The sequence below is a fragment of the Zeus faber genome (assembly GCF_960531495.2).
Source record: "Zeus faber genome assembly, chromosome: 3".
Classification (NCBI taxonomy): domain Eukaryota; kingdom Metazoa; phylum Chordata; class Actinopteri; order Zeiformes; family Zeidae; genus Zeus; species Zeus faber.
In genome coordinates, this window is record NC_137190.1 from 17,263,930 (window position 1) to 17,277,450 (window position 13,521).

Here is a 13,521-nt window from a genome sequence, read left to right on the forward strand (position 1 = left end):
TGTCCTTCCTCCGGGGGCACAGCCAGGAGCAGTGGGCAGCATACGTGGACGCGCCCGGGGACCAGATGATAAACGTCCATCGCTGGTCAGACGATGATGGGTGCATGTTTTTGAGGGGGGTCCTTACTGACGTGAGGTGGAGGAAACCCCATGTGAGCACGGGGAGAACATGCAAACTCCACACAGAAAGGCTCCTGTTTTTACTACTTGCTCTGAGAACGCACTGTTTGGCTCCCGTATTTCTTCTGGGAGGATGTGGGCCGTGAACACTTTTGAGATTTTCAAGTGGGCTGCGAGTCCGAAAAGGTTGGGAACTGCTGTTCTAGAGGAACAGTGGGTGATCTGAGGCCACATCTTTACACGTTCTACACCTTTTAGGGTGAAATACTGCCCCCAAGAGGCCATTTTAATGGTAACAATTCAGAAAAAGTTAAGAGGCTGCGGTTTGAATATCCATGAATATTACTATAATATGTTTGAATTTATATGAGACTGAGTGTATTTTACAAAGAATATGAAAGTAAAATAAATATATTCAAGAAGATAGGCCTAAATACAATAAAATAGCACTTTATTAAACTCCTGGGGGGAAATACAGGAATGAAATAAGACGAATAAATGAAACAAATTTTAACAAGAAAGACAAACAAAAAACACATTTTAGCAATTAGGATGTTGGCAAACAATGGTTGCAAGTGAATTAAAGGACTGCTACTTTGTCCTCAGGGTCCAAGGCGGCGGCAGCAGACGGGCTCTGCTTCAACCTCCTGGAGCTGACGAGCCAAAGTCAGCAGCTCCTCCAACCTTCCCCCAAACTCACCCAACCCCCGTGGCCCGACCCCGGCCGCCAGATTCTGCAGCTGACCGAGGAGCTGAAGAGGGCAGCGATGGGAGGACACCAAGGTGAGGAAGAAGCGGAGGAGGAGGAGGAGGAGGAGGCGGAGGAGGAGGAGAAGGAGTGTCTCTGGAAACTAGTCTCCACCGACACAGCAAGGACATTGCTGGTCTGGCTGGAGAGAGGTGAGGTGAGAAACCAAAAATGCTCATTGACTTCAGGTCTTTCTTCCTTTGCTTCTGATTGGCTTTTAAATCCTCAATCACGTTCGAGAAGCTCAGATTTCAGAAAAAGAACTTTGTCTTTCCTTGTGCGAGTTTGCTGGAAAATAAGTATTTTGCGCCATCTACAAAGAAAAGTGACCACTAAGTTGTAAAGATCTATCAAAGTCTACGAGGGACCCTGTGTTGGTTCTTCTTGGTGGATGGATCCATGGTGGAGCTATGGGGCTGCGAGTGTTGATGGTGGTCTTCCTTTACGAGCACCCCCGGCTGAAGGAGGGCTTGAAAAAAAAAACTGCGATCTGCACCGGTAATGACTTCCAGAGCTCTTGTTCAGACTAGAGGCAGAACCCTTCCTCCCTCGTCCGTCATAACCCTACCCCCCCTTACCCCTTTCGTTCTTCTCCTCCAAAGAACCTCTCACTTTTCTCCATTTCCCCATTCCTTTATTTATTTATTTAATTTTTCGAAATTTACACACTCCTTCTCTTTGAATGCCCCCCCCCCCGCCCCTTTCCCTTTTCTCTGGTTTCCTCTTGCACTTCACCACATCTGACAAGCATGTGCTGCCACAGAACCTTCTCCCTTCTCCCTCCTTTTGCCCCTCCAGAGAGCCCCCCCAAAATAAGCTACGGCTAGAGTAGAGGTGCTTCAGAGAGAGAGAGAGAGAGAGGGAGAGAGAGAGGGGAAAAGACAGAGAGAGAGAGAGAGAGAGAGAGAGAGAGGGAGTTGGAGGAGGAGAAGAAAAGGCCAGCTGGCATGGTTGGACTTGTAAAGCTTTGCTCCAGAGGCTGGATATGAAAGGCTGCTGCTCCTCAGACTCCAAACCACATGGACCAGAGTCCTCTCCATGGACGGTTTGGTAGCAGTTGCAGAAGATCCAGGATCCCGAATTCAGTAAGCTCGGGGAGAGACGGCGACCATCTTTCTCGACTGGATCCACTGGGCTCCAGCGCTGTGGAACCTGTTGAAAATAAAAAAGCCAGCTCTAGTATTGCCTCTGGTTAGGTGTTCTGCTAGACCCACCATGGGCTTGCAGGATGGAGTACAACATTGATTTTCACAAACATTTCGCCTGGCTCAAAAAGGTAAGAAGGATCTGTGCGGGGATGACAAGTGGTGATAGATTAATATCAAATGGTGGTTAAAATTAATGGGCTCAAGGCGGCTCAGTGATAGCAGTACTGTTCCCTCACAGCAAGAACGTCCTGGGCTCGAACCCCGGCCGTCCCAGGTCCTTTTGTGTAGAGTTTGTGTGTGGGTTTCCTCTGCGTGCTCCGGTTTCCTCCCGCCATCAAAATACATGAATGTTATTAGGGGTTAATATTCCTGTCGGTGCCCCTGACCAAGGCACTGGCAAAAAGAGCTGGAGCTGGTCCCCGGGCGCTGCACTGCAGCTGCCCACAGCTCGGAGGCTGGGTAGGATGGGTCAAATGCAGAGAACACTTATTTTTTTATGCTAATTGATGGTTTGACGTTGCAGAAATGGGATGCATCCATTTATTTTGCATTTGACAGATAATGAAGATTACTGTTCCCCAACGTGAGCTCTGTTCAGGTGGGGCAAAAAAGGCCTAGAAAGTGGACGATGAGAAGCTCCTTTCCCCAAAGGATTAAGGATTTCTGGTTTTGTTCCTTCACCAAAGCTGATTCGATGAGCTCCCGCTTGAGATTTTAATCAAACTTCACTCAGTTTTTGCATTAAGTGAATGAATGTGGTCTGGTTCAAAGGCAAAGTGATAGTAATTGAATTGTTCCCCTAAATGGGAACCAGATTGCATGTGTTTCAGTTTTGCGTGTGAGATGAAAAAAATTCCCTTGTGAGGCGCCCCCACACACACACACCCACACACACACACACCCACACACACACGCACACACGCACACGCGCACACGCGCACACACGCACATGCACACACACACACACACACACACACACACACACACACACACACACACACACACACACACACACATTGACTTTCTATATAAAGTGTGCACATGTCTTAATTGAATTGAATATAAATGTCCTTTATTTAACTTGGTTTGCTTTTGTGGTCAGGTTACATTTACACACCTGGGAAACAGATCCGCTTTTTCTTTTTTCTTTTCCTAAAACATCATTGATACAATGCTCCTATTCATCACTTTGTGTAAGAAAAAATAAAACTAACTTCCACTTACTCTATAGGACAAAGTGCTGACAAAGTATCCAATCACAAGCACACTTCATACTGTGGAAGAGGTATTTCATAATCTGATGCATCAAGTGCACGTGAGCCTCCACTAAAGCCATTAAAGCCTTAATGGTATTTTGAATTGGCTTCAAACCACTTGCCTTGGCTTGGACGCCGTGGACGCTGGAACACGGGAACTTTCCATGATTGTGGTGGTCGCTGAAGGACGGCGTTTCCAAGCAGCTCAACCTCATTTCTCATATTTTGGTTTCGATTTTTTATTTTGCTTTGGTCACGTTTTACTCCGGCTGTGAAAACGACGGTCACTTCCCCATTTCTCTCGCAAGCCATCCGGGGCTCAGAAAATATTGTGCCTAGCATTTAAATTCAGATTAGTTACTGTAAACCCCTTAAAGCACCCTCCCGTCCCCACAGTCCACTGACACAATAGGTTAGATCCTTAGAGTACGGGTGCTCGGCTCTAAGGCTCTGAGTTACCTCGTATGTGAAAAACCTGTGGTTTAAAGACCCGATGTGATCCAGTGGACGACAGGATGCCCACTACTGACGACAAAGGAATTGGTTCTCCGCAGGTGAACCTCGGTTCCTCTGGGAGCAGCGAGTCCTACCAGGACCGGTTGTCTCGTCTTGAGGGGGACAAGGAGTCGCTCATTCTGCAGGTGAGATCTCATTCTCTAATGTTCTATATTTGTTTGTAAGCGGTCATGCAAGGTTTAATAAGGCCATAGATAGATAGATAGATAGATAGATAGATAGATAGATAGATAGATAGATAGATAGATAGATAGATAGATAGATAGATAGATAGATAGATAGATAGATAGATAGATAGATAGATATATACCTTATTACTCTGTTACTTATTATTGTGGTGCTGTTCTCATTAAAAACAATAGGCAATAATAATGAAGGAATAGAATAAAAATAGAGAAACAGTTGGCCACATACAATTAAGTTTAAAATGAACTATAATGACAGAATGATTTGACAATATTGTATACAAGAAACCTAAAAAAATAACAACAAACAAGAACAAGAAAAAAATGTAAAACACGATAGATGGTATAATGTAAAAAAAAATGTAAAACACGATAGATAACCCTAACCCTATTATTATTATTATTATTATTATTATTATTATTATTATTATTATTATTATTTTTATACATTCAATTTATAATGCACCTTTCATTGCACCAAGCTCAAGGAGCTATTGTATAGGGAAAAAAAGAAAACAGAAGAACAAAACGGGTAATATATATAAATAATAATAATATTGAGAGATGAGAATAAAGAATAAAAATAAGAAAAGAATTTAGAGCAGACAGCTCAGATAGATAGATAGATAGATAGATAGACGCCAGTGGGTGACTGCCCACCGTGAAGCCCTCCAAGCCTGCATGACGTGCTGGGGTTGTTGCAGGCGTGTGCCCGCTCATATACCGGGGTTCATGAGTCTTGCAGGTTTTGCATTTTTGTTTGCTCCCGAAACGAAGACAAGAAAAATGAATAGTGAGAAACACTACGCTGCCTCACTAGATGGGACTCGAGCCGGGTGACCCCCAACGACTCGGACTCAGACACCCGAAGGTGAAACAGTAAAGGCTGTGAATTTGGCTCTGGCTCTATTCCCCCGGCGCTGTGGCGGGACGGAAGCGCATCGTCGCCACTTCCTCTGCACTCGGGCGTGAATGCAGAGTCTTCAATTGGATTACATGATCAGCTGATCAGTCCCATGAGTAACAGATCGCAGTCCCCGCGATGGGGAACCCTCCTGTTCTCGACGGGCTGTTTCAGTGTGTGCCGCTTAAAATGGAAATGAGCTGCCGGGCCCTTAGTCCTGTGAGCCAATGGGGTTGATGATGAGTAGTAGGCTTCTATTGTATGAAACTTTCAGTCGCTGAATCTTCACTTATATTAGTTACTCATTTAAAAGTTTGCTCCCATTTTCTTCAGGCCGGGGTACTACTGCACTGCAGGTCGCACGGGACGCCGCACAGGGCTTTTTTTGTTTAATTAAATTAGGAAACGTGGGAAAATAAAATAAAATATATACATCCACAATAAAAACACGTATTTGTTTTGTTTAAAGAAGCATCCAGTGGTTTGCGCGCCACAGCCTACATTCATTCACCGCATTCTTTTTTTTTTTTTTTTTTAGAAAGAAACTTGAATTTATGAATAATTTCCCTCAACTGCAGTTTCGTCACGGACAATTGGTATTAATTCCCCCTTTTTTTTTTTTTTTTTTTTTTTAAGATTTGTGCTGGTCTGTGCAGCCCCCAGAGCCGTTCCCATGCTCCGGGGGGGTCCCGCGGCCACTTGGTAGTTCTCCAGCCGTGGTTGGAGTCACTCAGATGGGGTTTGAAATCTCAGTGTCTCCTTCCGGAAGGAGACACAAATCTGAACAGCTTGCTGATTCACATGTTTTCTGACATAGGCAGCTCACAAAGAACTGACTGGGTTGTCTTATTTCACAGTTGGTGTGTAGGTATGCCCATCAGAGACCGAAATGCATTGGTCTCCATTAAACCGTTTTCGGTTCGATGGTTGGTTCCAAGTGAAATAGGGAGTCGGCACAACTAGTTGACCCAAGTTCTTCTCGTTTGTTTTGTCGGCGAGACGGTGGACACCCGACACCACTACATCCCCCAGATTCCCCCGGCTGATTGTAAACCGTATCGAGTAGCAGTGTCGGGGCGACAGAGAGGGAGAGTGAAGAAGGTCAAGGAAAAGGGTTCTATCTGGTGCTGTGGGGATGACTTGTTGTGAGACTCGATCCTCTTTCAGATGCGTCTACTTTTGTGTGTGTGTGTGTGTGTGTGGGTGTGTGTGTGTGTGCGTGCGTGTGCGTGCGTGCGTGTGTGTGATTGTTGAGTAAGCTGGAACCTCACAGTTCCACCTTGGTTTCGACTAGGAAGCAGCTCTCACGTCCGCCCCAACATTCCTCCCTTGGTTCAGTCCCATCTCACACGGGAGTGAAGTCCCGCCTGTGTCATGCGACTGGTTATTACCGAACGCCGCTTTAATCGCTTCCCGAGAGATTTACTCATAACCTGGAGGACAAAGGATCATTCACTTCTTTTCAGAGGAGGTGTTTGCATTGCAGAGCGCGGCCATGCCGGGGATAAGTCAACACTACGAGCAGTAAAACCACAGAACGAAGGAGCTCAATGCTCCCAAAGTGGGATTTGTTTGGTCGTGATTGTGTATTAACAATGGACATCGGACTTGCGGAGCAGCCGCCTTCTTTTATTTTGTCTGCTAAAATATAGAAAATAGAGGGAACAGGTTTTACCTTAGCTCAGAGTTTTTTTTTTTCGTTTTTTTTCCCCAAAACTTCCCACGCAGGTGAGCGTTCTGACGGAGCAGGTGGAGGCGCAGGGCGTGAAGATCAGCGATCTGGAAAGTTCTCTGCAGGAACACCAGCACAAGCTCAACTCCACGGAGGAGATGCTGCAACAGGTCTGTGCCTGGAGAAATTCAACTTCATGAATTATTTTGTATGTATTATTATTGTGCTGCTAATTAGATTTGATCGCAGGGATCCTTTCTGCACTTTATGCATTAACGATTAGGAAAAAAAATGAATTGCTTGTGAAAAAAGCTCGTACATTGTAATGCATTGAAAGAAATATGCAAAGAATTATGAATGTGTATGATAATACTATTTGCCAGCTACTCACGTTGCAAATATTAACCATTTAAATAACTAAATAAATATAATAATAGGTAATAATATAGTAACTATCAAATACTGTACTGTTTACCAGATGACTGAGCTATTTAAGCTTTTGCAGTTTGAAGCCATACCTAAAATATTGGTAACAGTGTGAGAAAGGTACTGTACATTTACAAGATACTTTCAAAGTATTTGAAACATTTTTTTAAGTAAGACTGTTAAAAAATGTAATCATTTTTTGATTGCAATTATATCAATCCTTCCTTCACACTTTGACGCATTTCTAACCCACCGTATAGTTACTACTGTAGATTCTAAACATATACTGGAGACATTCTACAATAAACCTGCTGCTTTACCTAATATTGGCTCCATTATTTTAGTCAACTTTAATACTTTTCATCGTCATTTTCTACCGTGTAACTGGTGTATTTCATGCTTTGTTATTGCCCACGCAAACCATCTTATTTCGGTTACTTTGTTGTTCCACTGTATTTACTACAACTACTTTGTTGCTAATTATTGCTTCTTTGCTCCAGTTAACTGGTGCTGTGCCATGGGAGTCTTACGCAATCCAAGGAAAATCTGATTTTGAAGCAGAGCTCATTCAGTCCCGCCTCGTCCAAATTAGTTTTCCACAATCCGAGAGCCGATAAATTCCCCAGACTTCCCGCCAGTGTTTCATATTTTACCCAGAACCAGATCCGAAGAGGGGGGCGGGGGGGAAGCTGCAGAACGCGGCACGACAGTCTCTAACTTCCCGGGAGGAAATTCCTCCGCTGGATTCCAACCCCGCGCGGCTCTCAATCACCAAGACGACCCAAATATTTAGCGCAACTGGCTCCCTTCCAGGACACTTTGCTTGTCGGAGCGTTTAGGGTTTAGGGCCTGGGCTGGTGCTGGTGCTGTAATGGCAGGTGAGCGCCACAGACGCTGTGACGAAACCTCCCAGTCTGAGGCGGAATCCGTCCTGCAGGGCAGAAATTTAGAGAGAGAGAGAGAGGGAGAGAGAGGGAGAGAGAGATGGAGAGAGAGAGAGAGAGAGAGAGAGAAAGATAGAGAGAGAAGGTCATAGACGCAGGGAAAATGGGATTGGAAAGGAAAGGCAAGGAAAAGACAGACTGGTGGACACTAAAAGACCAAAGTAGGTTTGATGAATTAAGGACTTCTGGAGGCATAGATCAGGACCGGCCCTCCGTCGGCGGGATCAGTGTGGGTCTCGGTCTTTTAATTCAAGGCAGTTTTTAGACCTTCGCCAGCACTTGCGAACGGAAGCCTGAAGTTGGGATAACTTTAAAAGGATTACTCAACTTTAATGTGATGCAGAAGGAGAGATAATCACCGTGATTAACATGGGTTGGCTCTACAGCCGCACGGTGGAGGAAGGACGGACCAGGTAAAGGATGTTGTTGTTCGGTTACTTATTTCAGGTGCTTCGTTCAACTTTTGGAATGTATGACGCATTTCAACGTCCCCATGGTCTGTATAGATTATAATAAATGTACAGTGTGTAATACCTTTCAACTTTCCTATGGTCAGTATGCAAAAGACTAATAAATAGAAAGGGTTATTGCTGTGTCCAAGGGCAGCTGGGGCTTGTTTCTTTGGAGATGTGCTTATTATGGGGCTTTGGACCGGAGCCGTAAATCATCCGCTAGTGACAAAGCTTTAATGTTTTCCATGTGTTGCTCACGAGGAGGATCAGATATTTTCCTTTCGAACGCTGGGTTTATTTTTATTTTTATTTTTTCAAAGGGCACGTGCATTATATACTATTTCAGCGCTTCTGTGTCAGTCACCGCTCTCATCTGGAACCCTAAGCGATTTAGCACCTGCACAGGGCATCCACCAAATTAGTAATACATCTGCCTGGAGCGTCTGGCCTAAAAGTCCGCCCTGCCAGAAGTCAGAGTCTAGAAGTAAAGCTGCATCGACCAACGCTAGGTTGTGATTGACGGGAATTATACTTTAGAAAGAAAGTGCAACTTTCCTCCCAGTAAGTACTAGTGTTGCATTACGGAGCTTAAGTGTAACATTCTGTATATTACCAAACATGTATTTTACCATGGATACACATGTATTATTGGCTTTATTGCCATGGGAAACATACTGTACGTTACTGTACGTACGTTACATACTGTAGCAACTGGAAAACCAAAAGTGGGGAATTAAAAAAGTAAAATATGGTCAGAAATGTGTTAAACGTTGCACTATAAAATATCAATGAGTAAACGTATTGTAACATATACAAGCATGTACAGTATATACATTGATAAATATTGTGCATATTCTTGGACTTGTCCACTGTTGTACTTGAATGAGTATCATATTTCTTCATCCCATCCCATCACATGGAAACACACACACACACACACACACACACACACACACACACACACACACACACACGCACGCACATACACACACACACACACACACACACACACACACACACACACACACACATGCAGTATGTATTAAAATAATAATAAAAATATTAAAAAATAAACATGTTATTGAAAATATACAAGTATATACAGATAAAAAAAGATAACATTTTAAACATTGTAGTTAAAAATGTGTGTACAGATATTTGTAGGTGAGCTCAAAGAACAAACAAAAAAATACTAAACATTACATAAACATTGTAGTGAATATATACGGTATATACAAACAGATTGTTGAAACTAACCTAAAATAAATACAGAACATTTTAGTATTAATAATTTACTATGTGAATATTTTGTAACATATACTAAAAATGTACACTTGGCATTTTAATTAATTAATTAATGTACATACATACAATACGATGCAATATGCTAAAATGTAAAGTGAGTTGGGTAAACAATGTAAATAGTTCCTCTCTCTCTCCCCTCTCCCCTCCCTCTCTCCCCCCCTGTCCTGTGAGGGAGCTGTCAGTTCGGTATTATAAATAGTGTCCATTGGCATTGGTGTATATTTAGCCGCTCAAACAGCTTGTGTCTGTGTGGGCTGTCATTATGAAGTTGCTTTTCGAACTGGACGTTACCTTCGCACCGTGTCCCGTGTAATTATTATGGGATTGTGTGCGTGTGTGTGTGTGTGTGTGTTTGTGTGTGCGTGTGCGTGAGAGTATGTGCGACTGTGTGAGCATGCGTGTGTGGGAGTCTGTGTGTGTGTGTGAGTATGCGTGTGTGTTTATTGACACTGTGTGCGTTGCTGACGTCAGGAGCTGCTGAACAGGACGTCGCTGGAGAGCCAGAAGTTGAGTCTGATGGGGGAGGTCTCCTACCTGAAGGTAAAGCTGGCCGACATGGAGCACAAGCACGGCCAGGGCCTGGAGAAGCAACACAAAGCAGAGGTATGGACCCCCCCCCCCCAAAAAAAAATCACAAATTATAATAACAACTGTATAACAACAAATGTTAATAACAACAAATGTACATCTAAATGGGTTTAGCCTCAGTTCAAACTAAATATTTGAATTACGTTGCATGTTTGTTCCTTTAAGAGCTTAGCTTTAAGGACTTATATACTTTTACTTGAGTAGAAATGTAATTCTGCGACTTTCAGTTCTTTTTCGGATTCATTTTGTCTATTTGTATTTCTACTTCTAATGAAGTCAAGCTTTTGAGTACTTTTTAAGTTGAATTTAATATTGGGTCAGCCTAGTTCATAAAACAAAACCACATGAGATCATGTCCAGGGTTGTACTAAACGTACAACCCTGGACATGATCTCGTGTGGTTTTGTTGTGGTTGCACTAACCCTTTAGTTTAATTGTGGGCTCACCAATACCACCACCAAGAGTTTAGATTTCTGACGTGTCGAATTTTCCCATCGATTCGTCCGAATGTTTCATCAACTTTTGCCACTGAGCCTGATAGTTTGTTCTTAAGATCAGATTTGATTTAGCGGGTGAGACAGTCTGCGGCTGATAATCTGAAATGTGTCGTCAAGTATATTTGTGATTGTCACCTTCGCTGACGCTAAGGTGGGTCTTAGCGCTGATGAAGTTACGAAGCCACGGTTCTTTCGGATGTCTCTGTGTCCTTTTTGTGTTTAGTTGATCAAGCTGAACACCATCAGGACAGGACATGTGTGCTCTCAAAGCTCCTCTGGTGTTTAGTTCAACCAGACCCGGTCTCACACTTTTTCGTGCTAATAGTCACGAAAATGAATCTATTGATTCGTGCACAGTTGTCTGACTTTTTTTGTGCTGCCGAGAACTAAATTGAAAGCAGATACCATGGATGTTTTAAAATTTAGAATGCATGGGTTTAAATTTTGTTCTATCACAAAATCAAAGTTGGGATACTGGTTTTGGATTTACTCTGAATGGTCTATTCATTTCAAGTTTGGGCAAGAATTGGGATCTAGGTTCATGCCCTCAGCATGAAATACTATCAATCAGAGTAATATTTACGCAATTATTTTTAAACGTTTTATACCCAAACGTTAACCCTAATCCTGCCAACTATAATAACTACAATGGGTATCCTGTGTACCCATCAGCCAGTGCGGTACACAGGCCCGCAAACGCTGACATTTATATCCAGTTCAATTGTATCTATGAGTGAAATTCATACTGAGGTATGACCTGAGATATATTTCCCTCTCCTTGCCCAATCTTGAATTTAACAGACCTTTCAGAGAACCCAACCCCCACCCTGCGGTGGCATACTTTCATCAGGTTAGGTTTAGTTTTAGTGTATGTATATGCGCCCCTCTCCTTCCCCATGCCCCTTGCTTCTAAAGTAAAATAAAATCTCCTTATTCAAATGAATTGTTTTAAACTTTGTTATGAATAGCACAAAAAAAAGTCGGACGATCGTACTCCGGAACATGATTCTATAGATTAATTTTTGTGACTTTAAGCACGAAAAAGCACGAGAGTCGACCTGGGTCGACATACTGTACAGCCTTGGTGTCAGCTGCCGACTTTATGTGAGTCCATAAACACTCTGGGATGGATGAAAGGATGGAGGGGAAAAAAAACACTCAAATAACCTTGACTCCTCCTGGACAAGGGGCCTTGAGGAACCATCATGCCTCGAGGAAATTTGGGCTTAATTTGGGTCATTTGAAACCACAACAGTGTTTTTACTCCGGGTGGATGTGAGGGATTATCTGGCACCAGGGGAGCACAGCGTCGACAGAAAGGAGACGTAGGGGGAGGAAAGGCTCCTTGCAGAGCTCCTACACGATAAGATCCTGTAATGGATGCTGTTACTGTCAAAACATGGCCGCTCAAAGAGCCTTTGTGTACCAGCGGAGTGGAGCTGGCAGAACGGATGACAGGGTTCAGTCGGAGGGGGTGCGGGCTGGAAGCCAGACCTTCGAGAATTAGTCCTCGCTCCTGAACCCTAGAAGAGGTTGACTCGGCTGCTGGAAAAACGACAAGGATTGTAAGGTTTTTTGGAGGGATGCCACCTCCGTTTGACTTTTATGAATTGAAGGAGCAGTTCGCTTTGCATAAATAGCGCAGAGGGGGTCTTAACATGGGGTACTGGGAACCCCCACGGGTCCTTCAAGAGCTTCCAAGGGGTCCCCAGCAAAATGATTGATAATTGAACTTCTCCATTATTTCATTCAACGGACGGTTGCCCCGATAGAGTATGTACAATACTAGCATAGTATATTGTTTTGATCCTAATTCCACTGTTATCTCCCGATCTATAGTACAGACAGGTGTGGAGGTTTGGACTAAATTGTAACTAAAGATGAATAATCTTCTCAGATTGGAGTCCCAGAGACCAAATCTTATCAAATGAGGTCCGTGGCCTTGTGGGTATCACATTGAGGGTTTATGATGTGAAAAGGTTGAGAATCTGCTATAGGGCAACAGCGAAACAAGATCCCTGTGATTTACTGGGAGACGACTATGCCTCACATTTCAACACTGTCCTTTTTTCAATTTAACACTTTTGACAAGCTTCTTTCTCCTGAAACCTTTCTACTGCCCTCCCATGCGTTTCCTCTGTTAAACACATGCACAAATGCAGCATGCTTACACTCAGTTGCACGCTGCAGGAGCCTCCTAGCCGTCATGGCAGTAACCTAGCAGTTATTTTTACCGGCGGAGGCTCTCGGTATCATCTGTCATATCCGCTCGACCGAGTCCATGTGAGACTTCCTCCATCCGCGGTACAGGCATAACGCGGCGGCTGTTTACACCCTAACTTTAGAAACACCAACGCCCTAATGTACCACAAATCTGTTCTATTCCATTCAGTGCTGACTGGACACGGGCAATAATAAGATCTCAGAAACATCACTGAGTTATATTGTGCATATGAGTACAGTTGCATGGCCTAAACTGGATGTTAGGTCCAGGATCGTCATTTCAAGGAGGTATTTTCATTGGACAGAGAAGAGCTGGTCTATAGTGGCTGTACAAAAATGAGAACTATGTTATACAGTATAGGCTTGTATTTATTTATTTGTATTCACCTCAAATCTAAACAGGATCAAGACATGAAGTGTACAAACACACGTTCACACTATTCATGTATCGAGGACTTGGTGCCAACGAGGCTTAAGCTTTTCATGAGCATTTTACAGGAGAGCAAAAACAAGCGTTTTGATTGACTGATTATTTCA

At 43.4% G+C, this 13,521-nt stretch overlaps 1 protein-coding gene across 2 annotated transcripts in view; it reads left to right on the forward strand.

Moving 5' to 3' along the window:
- The first annotated feature begins 3,898 nt into the window (after positions 1–3,898).
- Positions 3,899–13,521, forward strand: part of ppfibp2a (PPFIA binding protein 2a) — a 21,590-nt gene continuing 11,967 nt past the window's right edge. The window contains exons 1-3 of one of the 2 annotated variants that reach the window (XM_079997008.1): positions 3,899–3,913; positions 6,606–6,719; positions 10,148–10,279. In XM_079997008.1, the coding sequence (XP_079853134.1) occupies positions 6,708–6,719; positions 10,148–10,279 (144 nt within the window). In that variant the 5' untranslated portion in view covers positions 3,899–3,913; positions 6,606–6,707. Of the gene's footprint in view, positions 3,914–6,605; positions 6,720–8,297; positions 8,333–10,147; positions 10,280–13,521 lie in introns of those variants that run through there. The other variant, XM_079997009.1, reaches the window with a different exon arrangement.